We start from the raw sequence: 14,309 nt of genomic DNA, 5'->3' as shown, positions 1-14,309 counted from the left end.
TATATTTAGTCTGAAAGTCATCTGAGAGGTAGATTGAAAACACTTTTGACTTCATGGCAGCAGAAAGTGTAATTGTGGTTCATGAAACTTCTGGCTAAAGCTAGAAGAAATTGAGTTGCTATGGTCTACAACAATGGCAGTTTGTTTTCGTGAGATGCCAGCGAAGACTTTTGGGGAAGTTGAAAGACATTTTATGTCTAAGTTACAGAATGCAACCTAAAACAGGCCACATACTGTAAAAAAGCCTCACAGCTGAATAGAAGCCAGTAGAAAGCAAAAATAGGAGTGTGAGTTGACTTTTTGGAGTAAACCATCATACAGTTAGCCACATTTACGTGAAAACGCTTATCTCATGTATGTTGGCAGGAAAATACAGCATAATGTTACATCAGTTATGGTTGCCTTTCTTTGGAAAGCTCACTTTCGGCACTGCCAATGCATGTAGTAGTTTGAGGTGACCGATTTGATTCTGTATTTTCATAAACATACGCAAAATCGTATTTCAGTGGATATGGGCAGTACAAAAGACCTAGACTACTGATGAAAACAGTAATGATCTCCTTATGCTCAGTCAGATTCTCTCCCCTTGGAAAAAATTACCCTTTTCCTCATCCTGTTGACACTTGCTTTGCTGTGCAAAGAAGTTTGAAGTGTACCTCTACTAAATGGAAGTGTTTTCTTTGGGAGAGGGCTTCAATTTTGCACTATCACAGGTTCCTGCTGCTTCAACCCTTATCCTTGGACACAGAGACTATTAGAATCTTATTTTCTGTAAACCACTACTGATGGTGTTGCTATGAGTTCAGCAAAAAAAGTAGATAGTAAGTTTTCAGTGACCCAGCAGCCATTGAGGTCGCCATGGGGCTTGTCAGCACAGGTAAAGATCAGAAACTTGTTAGCCTGAACCTTTAGCTTCATAGTGCCAAAGACAACACAGAGTATCAGCTGAGTGGAAGCCAACTGCCATAGGTAGAACTAGGATGAAAAAAGAAAAAAGGTCGAGCAAGAAGAAATCACTGTGTTGTATTGGTTCAGACTAATTGAATTCCTACATGCTGAGAATTCTTATTTACAGAGAGAGTGGAGACAGCAGAGGATTTCTGGTTTGTGGCGTATGCACAAACCTTAGCTCCTTCCCTGTATCTTGCAGTTATATTCAGATGAACTGGTCAGACTAGAAGCTGGAACAGGTACAACTGTGGTTACTCATTGAGCAAGAACAGTCTGAGAGGGGCTTATTTCTTTTACCTTATTCAGCAGACCAAATCCTATCCTGTTCCTGGAAGTTGCTGTGAGTTCTTTATAGCTCTATTTTCTTAGATACTAATGGAGCCTAGGGTCTGTGTGGCTCATGGGGGAAAACCCTCAGTGCTGTATGAGAAGGGGTGGTGGGTTTTTAGCCTGTGTTAGTGCCAGTTTCCCAAGTGATTCTTAAGAGTCTTCAACCTTTTTGTTACTTCTCTTGGTGAAAGGGGAAAAACACAGCTACTCCCAAACATGGCTTTTGGTTCAGTTGAGAAGGTCATCTGCCCACCAATACCTGTTTCTGTCACTATTTCTCAGGGTGTTTTACGCTCTTGAAAGAAGCATTGCTAGTAGCCTTACCCTGTCTTGTTCTTTCAGAAGTGTTAGTGGACTGAAGAGGTCTGGATTCCATTCTAAGTAGGGTTTTTCTATACAATATTGAATAAAGTGTCCTGAGTGGGATTATTGTAAAGCTCTGAAGGGGAGGGATCTAGGTGCATGCTCCCTGTTGAAAAGGGTACAGAAGGCATTTGTGTGAACCTAATCTTACTTTAAATTACTCCTGACATTGGCTTCATATCTGAAGAGTTGGGTTAATACAACTTCCATGTCTTAACCTATTGTTTATTCTTTCTATATGTGGCAAAATCTTTGGAACAGAACTCAGTTAAAGGTGAAAAACCAAGCAAAAAAACCCTACCCCCATTAGGCAGGCTATTTTGTAGATCTGAATTCTGACTCAAAGACTGGATTTCTGAGATGTTGATTGCAACTTTTTAGAATGAAAACAAAACTGAAGTTTTCTTGTGAGAAATTCTACATCTACTTGCCGTATCAGTAATCCACACTGTTCCCCAAGAACAAATTTTCTTTTTTTAAATGTAATATTCTCCTAGTATGAAAAAGACCCAAGACAACAGAAGGAATGCAGTGTGCAAGATGGGAAAAGATCTCAGAATTGACAGCACTGTCCCTTTTTTTTTTTTTTTTTCTTCCAGAAAGGACCACAGATTACATTTTGTGTTTGGAGATTTTAAAAAGTTCTAATTCCTAATGGTATGTTTCAGGCTGCAGATTCCATAATTTCCGTGTGCAGTTTTTTTAGTGCATCTGCAGGATGATTAAAATACTAAAGTTCAGAGTTCAGGGGCGGGGGAGTATTAATTTTCTTGACAGTATACATAATGCCTAGGCAGAATTGTAGAGATGTAAATATGAAGTCTTTTCTTCAGTATTTTACTTCTACCTGTCTGCAGTAAGTAACAACTGCGATGATCCAGGAACATGGGTAACGTACAGGGTCCTTCATAGAGCTGGAGGAAGTTTAGCAGAGGTATACAGCATGCAAGAAAGCTCTTTCAAACGTTACATTATAATATTTCTAATCCCTTGAGAAGAGTAATCTCTGTAGGCACCAACTCATGCATGTAAAAGTGAGGAATTAAAGTTAATAACTCTATTTCTAAACCAAATATTGACATATTTGTCCTCTGTCCTAATCCTCTTGGTGGATTTAAATCCATGACAGGCTTGAATTCTTGAAAGAAAACAGATCTTTAGTTACCAGGAGCACCAATAAAAAAAAAAAAAGAAAAGAAGAAGAAACAAGGAAAATATAATATTTCACTGCTTTTATAGCTCGAGCAACTTGCTTGATTTTTCCTCAGACTCTCTTTCGAAAAATTCCCCTCTGGGCTGAGATGGAGCACTAGAAATTTGAGACCCAAAGATTTTTGTTTTTTTAAAATAAAGCTAGGAGTGGTTCAGAAATATTGTTGAGAATGGAATGCCTTCTACAACTACCTTATCATATTTCAGTCTGTCGTCTTGACATTGTTTCTTTCATGCCTCCAAAGAATATTCAGATGTCATATGGCCAGTGCTTTGCATAATATCTTTATTCTGACATTCTTCTGTTGTCCCATTTTCAGTCACTATTATTAAAACAATCTGTAACTTCAGGTGGGGAATGCATTGTCCTGTGAACCTCCTTCCTGATCCTTAAATAGTTTTCCCTCATTTCCCCAGATCTTTGTTTAAACTTTGTCTTTCTATTTCCAAAATGGTTTCTAAAATCTATCCTTTCTTTTCTCACTAAAGAGATATTTGTAGTCCATTCCATGGACTGTGTTGGTTTGTTCTTGTCTCTTGGTGTTCTGAGATTTCTTCAAGGAGATGCAACCATTTCCTGAAATTGTAGCAGATATAATTGTGGCTAATGGCTGTTTTGCAGAACATGGGAGAAAAACCTTAGATGGTTGTAATTTAGCTGCATCTTTCAAAACACCCATTTATTTAACAGTTGTTATTTTTGGATGCACACTGGGCATCATCTGGTGTCTACGAGACTGGAGCTGGAGTTTCATTTACCTTCATTGTTTTGATTATTTGTCATAAAGTGACATTTGAAATTACCAAAAACAGCAGGGGTGGGAGTTGGGCCACATAAGTTATTCAGAGACCCTGAATCAATAAAATACTCACGTACAGTGCTGAAAGATAAGCTGGCATATAGATCCTTGTTGAATCTGTATAAATAGGTGAACCTCTAGAGATTATAAATAGAAAAAGAGCTTCTATCCAAATTGCGGGTCAGCTTATCTTGTCATCTGTCTTTAGAGTGATAAATTATAACTAGCTTGACCACATGTCAGGTATTAACTAGGTTGGGGTTTTAAGTCTATTGCCAAGTTTTTGAAAGTTTTATTTGACTTCTATAACTTCCATTTTAAAGCATTTTAGAAAAGCTGTTTATTTTTGTATGTATGCATGTAAATGCACGTGAATATATTTCTGTATGTAGGTGGAGCTTTTTTCTTTACATGTCCAAGGAAATGTAAAATTCCTGCAGCCTGCCTGATACTTAATCAGTTTGTGAACACAATTACCATCCCCCTGTGCTTTAGTGCTTTACATCTTAATGTTTGCGGTAGGTTTTAATAGAAATTTGATACACGAGTTTCAACTTAATGGAATTTTGCTTGCTTTTTTTTTCTGTACCTGGGAAAAGAAGATAAGCCAAGGCATTCTTAACAGTTAGGTAGCAGCAATTGAAGCTTTTTATTTTAATAAAACAACCTGCTGACTCTCAGTACCTCTTACAAATAACGAACAGATTTAGTTGTCATGAATTCTTGAAAAGGGATTAGTATAATAGAAGGGACTGTAAGAACAGAATATTGTAGCTGTGGATGGAGCATTAGCTTGAGATTGATCAAGAGTGTGATTCTTTCTGTTTTAAAACCAGATGATTTATAGTTAAGCATAGATTATGGGTTTCTATTAAAAATGTAAGTCATAATTTTAAAAAACCTGGCAGCCTAAGCAGCAAAAATGAATGTGTCATATTCATGGTTTTAAGCTAGTATTACAAGTCTGAGTATAGGAAAAAGTAAAACAAACTAGAGGTTATGGCTTAATTTTTATTTTTTTTTAAGTTCTGTAAGTTTTGGCATAAGAGACATTATAATAAAAGTAGCCTGACATAGCTAAATGTGTACTATGGCTTTTGTAGCTCTGGAGTACTTGACTGAAGTTTTGTGTTTAATTTCAAAGTTTACTAAGGTGCATTGGCACTGTGCTTTGAAGCCCCACAAAGCATGAAGGGGGCCCATGGAGTATGGATTATATGTTGTTTAGCAGGCATTAAAGACTAGTAGCAGTGTGCATATCCAAGACTGTTCAGTGGTGTCTTGTATGTTCTGTTAAACTATAAATACTAGTGATTTGGGGAGAAAAATCCTGACATTGCTGTAGGTAAAAACTGTCTTAGTGTAACCCAAATTGCTGCAGTAGTAAACAGCACTCTGATGAACATGGGGTGCCATTTCCCTGGACATCACTGAAGTGAGTATGTAGTTCAAAGAAGTCAAGCCTTGAAACTAAGAATAAGCCTCATGATTTGGCTCTGTCTGTCAGGATTGGACAGTGCTGAAAATGTGTTTCTGAAGGACCCGGAGAGCATGGATTCTGCTTGTGCAATCAAAGCTAGGAGGAAGAGGGCAACAGAATACTGTGAGCTTTTATTTTTCACTTTTTCTCAGTTAGTACTCCATCCAGCTCTGGGGCCTCCAGTGTAAGAAGGACATGGGCCTGTTGGAGCGAGTCCAGAGGAGGGTCACAAAGATGGTCAGAGGACTGAAGCTCCTCTCGTATGAAGACAGGCTGAGAAAGTTGGGGTGGTTCAGCCTAGAGAAGAGAAGGCTCTGGTGAGACTTTATTGCAGCCTTCCAGACTTGAAAGAGGGTAGATTTAGATTAGATATGAGTAAGATAATTCTTACCAATGAGGGTGGTGAGGCCCTGGCACAGGCTGCCCAGAGAAGCTGTGGCTGTCCCCTCCTGGCAGTGATCAAGGCCAGGTTGGATGTGGCTTTGGGCAGCCTGGTCTAATGGGGGGTACTCCTGCTCATGACAGAGGGGTTGTAGCTCGATGATATCTGAAGTGCCTTCCAACCTGAAGCTTTCTATGATTCTCAGTAGCCAGAAGAAGCAGGCAACTTTGTTGCACCTGTAATCAGACATATAGCAAATTTTGGCAGAATTTCTTGTATAGCTCTGGTGCCTTTGCTTCAAAAGAGATTCAGAAAAATACAAATGGAGGGAAGAGATACAAGAATTATGCAAAGCTTTGAATATTTTCCTCAGTTTTCTTCTGGTTCATGCAAAGATTGCCTAATAAGTGCCTTGATTAGGATATCTCACCTTTATTTTTTTTAAACCTAGAATTGAAAATCAGTGTTTGGACTCAGTTCTGAACAAATCTAAACCAGAAATAGATCACAGACTATAATGAATATTTACCAACTGAAACAGTTTTTTTAGTGACACAGTGAATTCTTCAGTCAGCCAACAGTCAACGTTGGATGTCTTTCAGTAAAAGGCATGAAAATACCTTGTGCATGAAATGGAATCATCAGGCTCAATTTCAAGAGCGGCTGACATTTTGTCACCTGTGTTCTGTGTAGAAGTGTTGGGTAAAAGAGATGGTCCATTCTGGTCTTGAAGTGTATTTGTTGGCCATAGGTACTCCAATGGGTGAACTTTCATTGAATGTTACACGTGAGATACAACGTGCCTGTGTGTTGATTGTACAAAAGATATCAGTCCCATTTTAAAGAAACCCTATCCATAAGGCATGCTTCAAGAAATGGATTCATCAGTACTGATGGTACGTAGGGCATTCAGAGACTGATAAAATATAGGTAGCCATAAAGATGGTGTTTATCTGCCAGGTGAAGAGAGAACTGCTGGAAGAAGGCGAGAGAACTGGAAAAAATATTTCAAGTAAAATTATTTTCTGCTATGGTTGATTCCTAATTTCTTTAGGCTGTGAATTAGAGAATGTTGCCTTAGTATTGAAACTATTTTGATCACTTCAAACTGAGTAGTTCTGCCCATTTGTCTCTTCTGATTGTATCATTTGAGATCTTTGTCTGGCAAAGCAATGTTCTTCTACAGAGTGTAATTAGAGATGGAAACCGCAGTTCGGGTTTCTGAGGATAGGCTTTCTGTTGTTACCAGAATATTTTGTGGAAGCAAACTTATATGGGGAGTGCTTGCAGTAGGCATCAGCAGTCCACACTGGTCTTCCTGTCCCGGTGAGGAATAGGAAAGGGGATCTTATTTCATACGTTTCCAGTGAAGCTTTGCTGCCACGTAGTGGTGGAGATTGAAGTTCATTTGGCAGTGGATGGTCCAACCCTTCCCACTGATCTCTTGGACCAGGTGAGAGAGTTACCTGTAGCAGAATTGAACCTCTGCTTTAGGTTCCACAGTGTTACAAACCTTATCCCTAGAACGTGTGATAAGCAATAAATATCTCTTCCAGCATCCAATGATGCCTCTCCACCTTGGAGGCTTGTAGGATAGATGAGTTGTGTTGTGTCTGCTCTGCAAGAGCAGGGTGAAGCATAGGAGGAACAGAAGGAAGGACGTTCTCAGCTGATAAACCCAGAATGTGGTGAATGCAATCATAGGTGCTAACAGCTGCTATGAAATAAATAAAAATACAGACAACCAGAATATTTTAGACTCTTCTTCAAAATTATAGGCAGAGTATTTTAAGTTTGTATAAGCTGAATTCCTGAAGTTTTTTGATGCTGATAATCTGAATTTGTGAATAGAATCCAAAGCGACAATTCTAAAAATATAAATCAGCTTCTTTAAAATAAGTTAATAAATGAAGATAAAACCTTTAGTTCTTTACATTTTCTGTGATTTTTTTTTTTAATGTCTTATGCACTAGTAAAATTTATGTAAAAAATGTAATGTAGTTGTAAGGAATTGCCAGAAAGAAACTTGTAGATCTTTGTAAACAATTTAGCTAGCAGCAAGGGACCAAAATCCTGACTGTCTACTTCCTGTGGTCAGTCCTACACAGGACATTAATCCAAACTGTGATTAACAATTGTGGTAGCTGTTTAGAGACCTCTTTTAATAGTGAGAAGAATTATCTTCAAGTAGCTGTGAAACAGAAGTACTTTAAAGGACTGAAAGACCAGAAGGGGAAATGATTTACGTCTTTTCAGTGTGGTCCAGTCAGGTCTGTAAGTGGAAGTGATTCTTCAAACGTAACACTTCAGAATTTCATTCCTATCTACAGAAGTTTTATTGAGAATTGGGTTGCTTGTTGAAGACCAGAAAGAAATATAATTAAGAAGAGTTGTATTATCTCTGTATCTAATCCTACTGAGGTGTTCCAGCAAAGCTCTTAAAGAAGTTGGGTGGCTTCAACTGTTGCATAAATGGCTCATTTGAATAGGGTTCCAACCCATGTGAGCTGTCTTTCTTGATAAACATTTTGTATCTCTTCATCTATTTGATTCAAATGTAATTAATACTTAAATGATCATAAATCAGATTTACATGCGGTAATGTAATTGGGAAAGAGTATCCTCTCTTTCTTATTAGGCCAAATGACTTGTAAGGAAGAAGGTTTCACAAGTAATCCTTTACTTATTGAAAATAACTCATAGTGCAGGAAACAGTCTAAACAAAAAACAAAAAGCATCTACACCAACGACAGTATATTTAGAAATTCCTCAGTATTTATAGCTGTCAGGGGGACTTTAGCAAACACGTATGTATATCATTCCCCTTGCCACCACTCTGCAGTATCCTATATTAATGATACTTTTAAAGCTTTCTACTTGCCATTTTTAAGCAACGTATTTTCAAGATTACTTACACATTGTTGTGTATCTCCCTTGTTGCATTCAAATCTCACTAATAATGATGTCTACTATCTTCCTTCCATCAGATCGAAGCTATTTTACAGACCAATTCATAGGGGTCCTGATGGCTGAAGTAAAAGTGCTGAAAACATTTAGTGCAAATTGGACCTTGTAATATGAGGATGAGAAGCTGGAATACTCTCTTTGGGCTTGTAAGCCCTCCTCTGCAGTAATGCATCACAACAGGATACTGGGTAGTGACTCCTGATAGGATGTGGTTGTATTGTCATGTACCATTAAAACTGCAATGCAGCCCCTGTGCTATTGCCTGCGTTGACTCTAGCAACTCCTTGTAGCAGAATCCATATAAAAAGAAATGAGAGTTGTGAAAATTTCCCTTTGTAGATAATGGCAAAACTTCCTCAGGACTTAGTGGCATAGATTTTCATAGTTTATGTTAATTCCAGATAATAAAATGTTTTATCTGGTAGGGCAGATTGCCAGCACATTTTCTCCACCTCTCTTCCTTTCTCCATGTATGCTCCCCTCTCTGATGATTGAAGCTGTGAACCAGAGTTTAGGTGATAAATTTGCTGTATGGCAACATTAGCACAAGTTTGGAACACAGGGCAAGTTGTTTCAGTTTTGTTAATGTTTGTATTAGTCAAATATAGGAATCCCATAGCATACAGTACTGACAGATTTTGAAAAAGAGTTGCTACAAATGCATACCAATGTTTTTCATTCCCTAAACACAGGTAGTCTAATAATGAAACTCCTGCAAAATTAAATTAAAACTTCTTTGGTATACCCTAAAGGTTTTGTAATTTTTACTTCCTTGTCTATAATATTGATTAATTTGAAAGTGCAGTATGTCCTCTTAGAAAAATCTGGACAAGTCTACACAGTCAGATCTACTGTGCTTGCTGCATTTCTTTCCTTTTATGCAGTTTCACAACAAACAGGCTCATGCTCTTATTTGTAGTAACTATGGAAACTTTAGAAGTTCCCTTTCTAAAGCTGAGTATACAATAAAGTGCTTAAATTGTTGGTAGGATTAGAGACTTTAGAATATGTTTAATTTTCTCTCTGTGTCTCTGTCTTTGGAGAGGAGCAAGAGGGTAATGTGAATATTAGCTGGGGACTAGCTTTAATCTCTGCTGACACTTAAGTCTGTCTAGGTCTGCACACAGCCATCCAAAGGTCTTAGCCTCACACAGCATGCGAACAAGGGAAGTCATGCATATTCATGACTGAATTTACAATGGCAAACCTACAGACAGAAAAGAGTTTTTGAATGAGTGAAAACGTTATTGAAACCATTTTGCAGCTTCAGCTACAGTAGTCAATAATGATAAATGCCATAATGATGATAGAGTTCATAAGATAATGGGGATGTCTTAGATATTATGTAAGCATGAATGGATATGATAATAGGAAAACATCATTTGCTGTGGGGTTTAGCAGTGTTTTTGTATTGAAGGACATAAAGAGGATGGTAACAGGATTATTCCCAAGGCTAATACATTAAAAAAAATTTTTGGAGAGTACTTTTTCTCTGTGTGGCACTTGGCACTTGTGATTTAGAACTGTTACTCTTTGAAAATAACTTTTTAGGAGATAGTCTTTTACTCAGATGCCATATTTTATGCAGGGTTGTATTTTATGAACACAGCATCCCAGGACCAGAGCCAGGAAGGGTGGTAGTATGTTTCTCACAGTCTGCTGGGAGAACTTCATGTTACTTTTCATCAATCATGAAATAACTTAAATCAGACCTCAGAAAGATCTCCTAGGTATCAGCCTCGGGCATCTATTAGTTCCTATATATCCATCAGCTTTCTGAAATTTATTCTTGCTGTAGGAGCTGCTGAATGAGGTTCTGCTTATACATTATTTGGTTTCTTTAGTACTTTATTGTTGGTTTATGCACTCAAATGTAACCTGCAGTGAAAATATACCCAGTTTATGTAATTTACATGTAGCTTGGCACTGTCTTTTCAGTTAACCATAGCAGTGATGCACTGACAGAAGAGAATACAGATACCCAGCTATGTTCACCTGTTACAACTTTGATGTACTTGAACATGAAAATAAATATAAACTGCTGCTCTTAAAAGGCAGGGGGCTGTTTCACTGATGGATGCCAGTGCTGAATTGTTCCCTGGCATGTGTTTCCTGTGATATTTGTCCAAGCTATTCTTCATTTAAACCTTTCTCTCTGTTTGATGATTCCTCATGTGCTTTTTATTTCAGTCCTTTCTCTGTCCCTATTTTGGAATCTAAGTAGACCTGTGGTTAGATAAAGTCATCAACTCTTTTAGGTCTCCCGTATTCTCAGTTTATCACTTCCTCTCTCTTCAAATGTCAGTCTTTGAAAGAAGGGCTGTGTCTTACATTAAGAAAGCTGCTTCTGCTACGTTCTGTTGTTCATCCACATTGCCCAGTGCATCCAGCAGCCCATCATGACACACTGCCTCTGCTGAAAGGGTAGAAGCCGAAGGGGTAGTTGGAGGTGGCAGCAAGGTGGGCACAACAGTCCATGAGAGGTGCACAAAAAATGGCAAGGTTGCTGTGGTAAGAAGGTGCATGCAGTGGCAGTGGATTTTCTAAATGTTCTTGTGATGGATTGTGTAACAAAGTCCAGATCCTGTATTTTATTTTTTTGGCTGAAGTTCCCATCTTCCGCAACTGAGTAGTTTTCCCCTCCAGTCACCCCCTGGCAAATGCCCATAGGAACACTGTCTTATCTCTGTGCGTAGACACTGTCCAACCCAAAAGACGTCAAGGAGATGAGTAAATTATGCATATTCCTCTACTGGATGTGAAGCTACATGTAGTAAATAATTGGTGCCCTGCAGGCAAACCACTTTTTTGTGTGATTCAGAATGGCTTGCCTCCCATATGGGTAACTTGGGAAAGATTGTATCATAACAATCGGCTGCAGAGTTGGGACTCACATCTCTGACACTTCATAAAATGAACACTGTAGTTCACTTGGAAGATGCCTGACTGACAATCCTGGGGATTTAAATCCTTTGTCTGTGGCCCCAACATGTGCCTCGAGGGACCACCTTAGAATGTGAATGAGTTGCTGCTTGTGCCCATTTAAACATGAGCAGGAGCTACCTGCTGGTGATCTTCACGTCTGTTCTGTTGGCAAGTTTATTAAAGCACACAGGCATTAAGAACCGAGTTTAGATAATGTTAGAAGTTAAATATTTGCAAGTGACTCCCACGGTAATTGTGCTGTTTTCAGTTGTTAACCTGGATAAGATGTATTTCTCTCTTTTTGCATCTTCTCAGCTTTTACAGTGAATGGAATAGTTGTCTTCTTTCTTTACCTGATTTACAGCTTATTTTGTTTGCCTGTCCTTGGAAGTGTTCAGATCATAAACACAGTGACTGACTTTTTTTTAAATCTCTAGGAAGATCATTGGAACATTTCAATTAACTGTAATTTTGGTTGCAAACAACATGTCCTTTTAAGTCTTGTAGTTCATTTGTGTTAAGTTTATTGGTTTGGGGTTTTTTATTCAAGATAAAAACCTAGTAAACTTGCCTGAAGTTAATGGACATACCTCATTAAAACCTAAATTACCTCATATACAAGTATTTGCAGGTTCAGAGTTACTGCCTGTAAATGTCTGTTTTAAACTCTTGATTTCTACTGTTTTTTTCTGGGATTGAGGGATTGGGGAGGGAATGCAGTAAAAATATAGGCATTTTTTCATCTTTAAATAAATTCATGATCCTTAACTTTGTCCAACAGTTGTGAACCAGTGGGCGGTATATGCTATCCGAAATCTCACTGAACAGAACACCAGAAACCAAGAGCTTATTGCACGGATGGAGCAGAAAGGGCTGGCAGACAATTCTGCTCTTGAGAGTATGGGTTTAGAGGTAGAGAAGCAAGATGACAAGTTAATTTTGAGATCTGCCAGGAAAAAGCCCTCGTGAACAAAAAATTAAGAACAGTCAAATGTTACAAGAGGGCTTCCTTTTGAAAATATTTTTCCCCATTCAGCCAATCAAGATTTCTTCAAGTTTTAGTTCCAGTCTGCTGGAAGTCTTATGGTCATTCTCAGAAAGGCTGCCCAATGATACTTCTGCCTCACTGTTGTAAACAAAAGGACACGAACACGTTTTCTGAACACCTAGGTAAATTAGCTCATGGGAAAAGATCCTTTGTTTCAGATGGTCAAAGTTTCGTTACTTTCTTGGTTTTGTTATTAGAAAAGATGTCACGCGCAGCATGGAGTTGTTTCAGTTTCCAGTGCTGAACCTGAAGATAACTGTCATTAAAAACTCCAGAAAGAAGTAACTGCTTTGCAGTCCGCTGCCTTCATTTCAAAGAGCCATGTTGTCTGGGCTAAATGAACAGAGTGTCTCATTCTTGATCATGGTGCTTAAATAACTGTACTTCCATAAGGGTCAGTGAAACGTTGGATGTGCATAAATATGTAGTGAGTTAAACACAACGTGCCTTCTGTGTATTTAAATTATTAGCAAATTGTCTTTTCTACCTTGTTACCTTTCAGTCCTCATGACAAGTATATTAAAAACAAAGCTGAAGCTGTTTTGGCAACAGATGCTACATTCCTTTGCACTGGGGCATGTCTCTGTTTTGGAGACTTGGGTGTTTGTTTGAATTTTATTTGTTCCTTTGGATGGTAAGTCAGCCCACTTTCCTTTTATTTTGCACTTCTCATGGGTTTTCTGAACTCTGGCAGACTGCTGAAGAGGTAGTTTCTCACTGTGATTAATTCTAGCAGTTTCTTTTCACCCCTCTGCCTTTCCAAAACATTGACAAAACTCATTTCCAGTTAATTAATTCAAGAGAGGCAGAAGAATAGAAGGCCCTGCCTCTTCATTTTGGGTACCCTCCTATATTGTTGTTGGACCCTGCCACTGTGGAATGTGGCATGAATGAGATGGGGGGGAGAAAGGGGGGTGGGGGTGAAGAGAGGCGGGGGGGCACAGTTAACTCTGTGTGTGCCATAGCTTTGCCCTGGTAGCTGAGAAATTTAATCCCCCATGCATAAGCAGAACACGAATTGCAGCTTAATATTACGAGGAGTGGTTGTGTGTCCTTGCTGTTGTTTGGTTATCTTCAGTTGTGTCCAACAGAAAGGTGCCAGAAAAGTTAAGTGGTCATGTTATTGCTGTCATTTAATCCCATTCTTAAATGGAAAGGCAAGCATATGTCCTAAAAATACGTGTGCATGTAACAGCCATGTGCACCAGCTTTTGCTCCTCCAATTTGTTTTTTTTAGCTATTTTATTTTGGGGATTTTATTTAAAAATGGAAAGAAGCGGGTGGTATTTTGAACTATGAGAAATACATAGTACTACTTAAAACTGATAGTGATAGCTGGACCACTAAGGTCTTTTTGAGTTAACCGTAATGTTTCAGCGTCGACTGTGCTGCCCAGGTAGAACTGTGGAATTGTCCCACAGCTGTGGGATTTCAGTCACCTGTTGGTTTTAAAGGCAAAGATACAAAACTGCTGTATTGAGCCATCTATTAAGTAAAGGATGTATTTAAAGAGATGATGGCAATGGGAATGAAGACTGTAACTTATGCTGCTTTTAGTGACTTTTTACTTCAAAAAAAAAAGGGGGCAGAAGGAGATCTTTCTTTTATCAAAGAATAAATTTTACTCTAAGCAAAGCATTTTATTTGCCTTTTTAAAGTAATCTGACAGGAACATTTCAGCAGGTACTAAAACTTGTGTTTAAGTGCTGGCTTATAAAGTAATTTCTCATACAGGTAGGTGCTTTTTGCTAGCTGAATGGAAAAGGATGTATGGCTTTGGGTCTTCTTGAGCACATGGTCTGTCAGATTGTGGCTTCTCAATGATTTCCATAATCCTTAATTCTTGTGTTT

At 38.4% G+C, this 14,309-nt stretch overlaps 1 protein-coding gene across 1 annotated transcript in view; it reads left to right on the top strand.

Annotated features, from left to right (window-relative positions):
- The window catches only part of ATXN10 (ataxin 10), a gene marked incomplete at its 5' end in the record, with an annotated part of 103,776 nt that extends 90,914 nt beyond the window's left edge, over nt 1–12,862 (top strand). The window contains one exon of the mRNA XM_084272372.1: nt 12,192–12,862. Within this exon, the coding sequence (XP_084128498.1) occupies nt 12,192–12,379 (188 nt within the window). The 3' untranslated portion in view covers nt 12,380–12,862. The remainder of the gene's footprint in view (nt 1–12,191) is intronic.
- Nucleotides 12,863–14,309: the final 1,447 nt, after the last annotated feature.

The sequence above is a fragment of the Gallinula chloropus genome (genome assembly GCF_964237585.1).
Source record: "Gallinula chloropus genome assembly, chromosome: 1".
In the NCBI taxonomy this organism is placed as follows: Eukaryota; Metazoa; Chordata; class Aves; order Gruiformes; family Rallidae; genus Gallinula; species Gallinula chloropus.
The sequence above is the reverse complement of the archived record's forward strand: the minus strand, read 5'-3'. Positions and strand labels throughout refer to the sequence as shown.